The 5,374-nt window shown below is 30.9% G+C and overlaps 1 protein-coding gene across 1 annotated transcript in view; it reads right to left on the minus strand.

Annotated features, from left to right (window-relative positions):
* ZBBX (zinc finger, B-box domain containing) overlaps window positions 1-5,374 on the minus strand; it is a 127,978-nt gene that overhangs the window by 76,757 nt on the left and 45,847 nt on the right. Inside the window, exon 6 of the mRNA XM_004675381.1 lies at window positions 621-776. Within this exon, the coding sequence (XP_004675438.1) occupies window positions 621-776 (156 nt within the window). The remainder of the gene's footprint in view (window positions 1-620; window positions 777-5,374) is intronic.

The following is a 5,374-nucleotide window of genomic DNA, read 5'->3' on the forward strand; positions in this document are numbered from 1 at the left end:
TTTTGTCAAAATTTAGCAAATGGTGATTGTTGACAAAGTTCCTCACAACAATTGAACTACAATGAAAAGGTGAGAGGCATCTAAAAACTGAGGATTGTAGTATAGATAAAAATTTAGAGATGGTTATTTTTTACTACAAATTGATATAATTCTGTTATCAAAATACATACATAGATCAATGAAAGCCTACCCTGAACAGCCAGCGTCAGTAAGTCAATCACCCTAAATTCGAGTTAGGTATATACCTCATCTTAAATAACAGTGAAATTGTTTGTCACCTAAAGGATTTGGCAAAGTTTTATTTCTCTCTTCTGTGAGTCTTATCTAATATAAAATTATTATTTTGTTTTTACTTCTCAGAAGAGCTATGTATTTCCTGATGTAGTGGACATGCTCAGAAAACACATGGTCAAATAATCATACATCAAAGATTAATTGTTCAGTGGCATAAAAATAATTTCTTTAAAAAGATTGTTTTATGTTCAAATTAACTAATAAAAGACACTGAAATAAAGCAACAATAAAATAATCTCAAACACACAGCCCTTGCTAAATATAAGAATTGTAGTCTCCATGATCATGCATGATAGAAAATGACCACTATATTTTCTTCAACTTACCTCAGAGCTTCTCTGCAAAAGTAGTGGTTTATCTTTATGTTGGCTTTTACTATTCTTTCCAGCAGAATGGCGCTCCTCTTTTGGTTCATTGGTATTAACTTCCTTTATAAACTTATGAGCAACATCCAGTACACTGGATAATATTTGAGATTTTGCCTATTAAGTAAGGAACAAACTATGCTTTATTAAATCTAACATATCAGCTTAAGTTATATACACCAAACTACATTTTCATGTTTCATTATTCTGCCTTATTTTAATATTTAAATATCTAAATTGATAGATCAATCAGTAAATAGAGAAAACTGACACCTATTGAGGGACTTATTTGAGCTCACACTAGTTAAATATCATAAAAAAAAATCATTTAATCTTCATGTCAACTCAAAAGCATCAATAACTGCATCTGTTTTAGAGATAAGGAAATTAAGACACTAAAAGTTTTTAAAAATTGTCCTTGACCACATGGTGAGTGCTGGAAAAGGAAAACCCCAAATATATAATCCTAACAATGCGTAACCTGCCCATTCTGTCAACTCCAAATGAATAGGTGTATTTTCTGCACAGTATAGCTAAAACAAACAAACAAAAAAAAATAAATACTAGTCTAGAGGGAGCTCAAAAGAAAAAAACAGTAATGTGTATTTCATGACACTAAAACATCTTCAAAATACTGCATAGTCAAAAGTGCACATCAAAAAGTGCCTAGCTATAGTTCCCTAGTGAAACCCTAGTTGTTTTCCATGGCATGTTGTGCATTTGCTCATGAATTTCACTTAATAGGAAGGGCTTCCTTCCTATATTTCATTGCTTGGCAGCCTCCTGTTTCTTTTGGATTTATCCCAACCTACTCCTAAAAAAAGCATTTTCTGCCCCCTTCCCCTGGAGGTTTGTACATTCAACCCTTTGTGCATTCTTTATGACCTGAATGGATCTCTACCAGCACTTACTACATTAATGTTACATAACTTTTGGTGACTATCTATCTAATCATTGCACACAAGCACACAGAAGGAAAATGTAATATATTTTAAAATCTTTGTGTAGTTAATATAGTACCTAAAAAATAACAAATGGTTAAAAAAAAAACCCAAACCCTTGTTGGGTTACAACTGAAGAATCAAAATAAATGATTGAGAAAAAGAGAAGTCACTTTTCTCTGAATGGTCTCATACCAACTACCCTGGTTTGCCAAGGACACCACAGGATTCCTTGTTCCATCTGGAATTGAACCACACAAACCCCAGGGAGAAGATGGAGGCCTAGCAGAAACTCTGAGAACTTGGTTTTTGAAGTCATACATTAGGCTTTGCATCTTAGCAAAAATCTACAAGGCAGGGTAAAACAGTGAACAGAAATAATTATTTTGCTTTCTCCCTGAGAAATACTGCTATTTTAAATTTTATATCTTGTGACCTATTTAAATAGCTAAGATTACACAGAAACATTCCTATTATGACCTTTTATAACTTAGCTAAAATTAATTGCAAGCTGATTCTGGAATCAGCTAGGTAGACATCAAATTAATTGTTATCTCACATTGAATTACTAAATTACTTATGAAAAAGAAACTAGGGTGACATACAAATATGTTGCTATCCATATATAAATCTATGGTATCTAAGTTTTCCCAAAGATCAGTCTAAAAATTTCCTAGCTTTAGAGTGGTTAAATTACTAGTTTTTATTTTACATTACAAATATCAAGTTCAATGTCATGGATATTACATAAAATTACAAATATGTAAAGCACCCATGTTTATATAAGTAACGCAAAACAAAGGTTTTTCTGTCCTAAAATAAATCTCAGTATAAGTGCCTTCCAACAATTTGTAAAATGAACTGTCATAAAACACTTTTATGCAGCATGTTGAGACACTGAAATTGATAAGAAGAAATAATTTATCTTTAGTTCAATTTACTGCCAGAAAGTACTTTGAATAATTGATAAAATATGTTATAACTGAATATCTTAAAATAAGGATATTTAGTAACACTAAAATGCAAATAAGCTTTCTTGTATCTTTTCTTTCTCTTCTAGAATACCTTATATTGAAATATCACTTTTCTCTGTTGTCAGATCATATATGTATATTTTATTTTTCTTATTCTTAAAATAGTCATATAAGGAAATGGAATAGATACTATAATCAATTATATAAACAAGACAACTGAAATGTAGAAAGCTAATGTCAAATTTAAATGCATACAGATTTTGGAACTTGAGTTAGAACTAGAACTTCCTTCTGACTTAACCACTTTTATCTACTGAACTACATTAACAGAGAAAATGTAATTTTAATCTCTTCAAATATAGAAAAATGAAAAATTGTATCTCTAAGATATGTGAATAGTGTTATTTATTTTATTTATATATCTATTATATGTATATGTAATATTACATATACATGCAGCCATATGTGTGTGTGTGCATTTGTGTACTATATGTAATTTTACATGCAGGTGTCTATACAGAGATTAGTTTGTTTAGTTTTTATTTCAATTGGTTAATTTCATGTTTTACCAAGTACTAGAGAATCAAAGGGATGAAGTAATACAGATTCTCATTTTACTCATCTCCTACATAATCTACACAGTGGTGGTGGTGGGGTGAAATAACTGCTGAAAACAGAGGAAAATAATAGAACAAACTATATCTTAACTAAGAAGTGACAAATTTAACAGAATTATTCATATTGGAAATTCATCACAATACTTTAAGATACAATTTATTATACTTAATACTTCTTAGATTTGTGAAAAATATTTAGATGCCCCACGTCACATAAATGATTTGTTATTTCCTTTTCTCTAGAGTCAATCTCCCACTCATTCCAAAGAAGAATCAACAAGTTACGGATACACACCACATCATTTTGCCTACATAGTTTCTCCCTTGAATCTGGTGGAGATGTATTTTAATTAAAACTAATAGAATATGAGAGTAATGGACTTCATTTCCAATGAAAAGAAGATATGAGACATTTGTACCTCTCTCTAACTTTTCATCAGGAAATATTCATGTTAAAACTTCAAGCTGGGTAAAAAAAAAATAAACTTTTGCTTTTTTGAAACTACTACTTGTTCTTTTGTATGTTTTTTTGTATTGCAGCAAGTATTACTTAGTATACAGCCTCCTATTTAAAAACTTCTCCTACATTAATATTTTGTTTCAGCTACAAAAAAAAAAAAGTCTGTATTTTTATTTTGATCTATTTGGCTTTATTACTTTCATGTTTGACCAAACACTAGCAAATTATTTCCATAACTAAACTAAAAAGATTTCTCATTCTGTTTGGAATGAATGGCTTTTCTACATATTACAGTTCTAATTGTAGATTCAGGCTCATTTCAAATGCTGTACAATTCCAATGTATGTCCAATGAGATTATAAAAATGACCTGAAAGTACAAAAAGTTTATTCTCTCTGTCAACCACGTTCTCCTCCAGTTGACTGAAGCAAAAATTAATGAATCTTCTGTGACCTTTTAACGCTTTGCTTATACCTAGAATAGAGCTTTGCTCCCCAAATTTTGATCCATGTCAGTAGCAGTACCATCCCCTAAAAATTTACTAAACCTGCAAAATTTCAGATCCCACTCAAACCCACTGAATCAAAATTTTCAATTCAACATGTAACTTATATATACAGTAAGGATTGAAGATCGCTGTGTTAGAACACCTAGTAGTTAGTTGTATAAAAATTGGTTGAATAAATATGACTTCCCTTTTATGATTATGAATTCCTTGAGAGAAGGGACCATATTTTATTCTGCCTTACTATTTTACATTGTCTACCTTCAGTTTTCCTCCCTGAAAGTTCTGTCCTTCACACTTTGCAACTAGAACATTACTTGATGCTAGCACAATACTTGAGAAATGTTGACTGAATCAAATTTTACTGACTGACTGAGATGAAATAATGTCTCAAAATTCCATTTGAACATTCCTTATTTGTGTCAAGCTACTTAAGTCAATGTCAATACAACCAAAATCAATGGAACTATTAAGGACAGCACAAAAAGGAAAATAATTTGCCTCTCTAAATTTAAGTGTCTACACTTGGATAACTAAAGCAATATCTATACTTCAGATTTGTGAAAACAACTCTACATCTGTATAAAGAAACCTAGCCGAGAAATGTCATACTATAGTGCATTCAGATTAGTGCTATCCTTTTATCTATATCAAAACATACTACTACCCTGCATGTAAGAGAAACAGATTAAATAGCCAAAAAATAAAATTCCTACCAAAACCAAGAGACAAAGGTAGGATTTAATTCTATGGTATAGTGAAGAGCTAAATGTATAATTCTATCCCCATAAGATAAATAGTAAACTGGATAGAATTGTTCAAAAATGATTTTAGATTTTTGGAATCAATCAAAACAATCTTTAGCTACATTGAATAAAGAACTCTGAATTCAGTTTCTCTAAAACTAATAAAAAACAATCAATATCTGGGGATTCTTTGCATGAGGATGCTCCTATTATTCTACCTCCTTTTCCACATTTGTGAACATTAAGGTAAGAATGACCTTGTTGCCAGCAATCTCACCTCTAGGTTTCTACCCAAAGGACACAAATACATTGATCAAAAGGACACCTGAACCCTCATGTTTATTTCTGCTCTATTTACAATAGGTAAGAATGTGGAATCAATGCAAATGCCCCAAAAAATAGAAGACTGGATTAAAAAAGATGTGGTACATATACACAATGGAATATTACTCAGCAGTCAAAAAGATAAACA

The sequence above is a fragment of the Condylura cristata genome, unplaced genomic scaffold (assembly GCF_000260355.1).
Source record: "Condylura cristata isolate star-nosed mole 26May11 unplaced genomic scaffold, ConCri1.0 scaffold00003, whole genome shotgun sequence".
Classification (NCBI taxonomy): domain Eukaryota; kingdom Metazoa; phylum Chordata; class Mammalia; order Eulipotyphla; family Talpidae; genus Condylura; species Condylura cristata.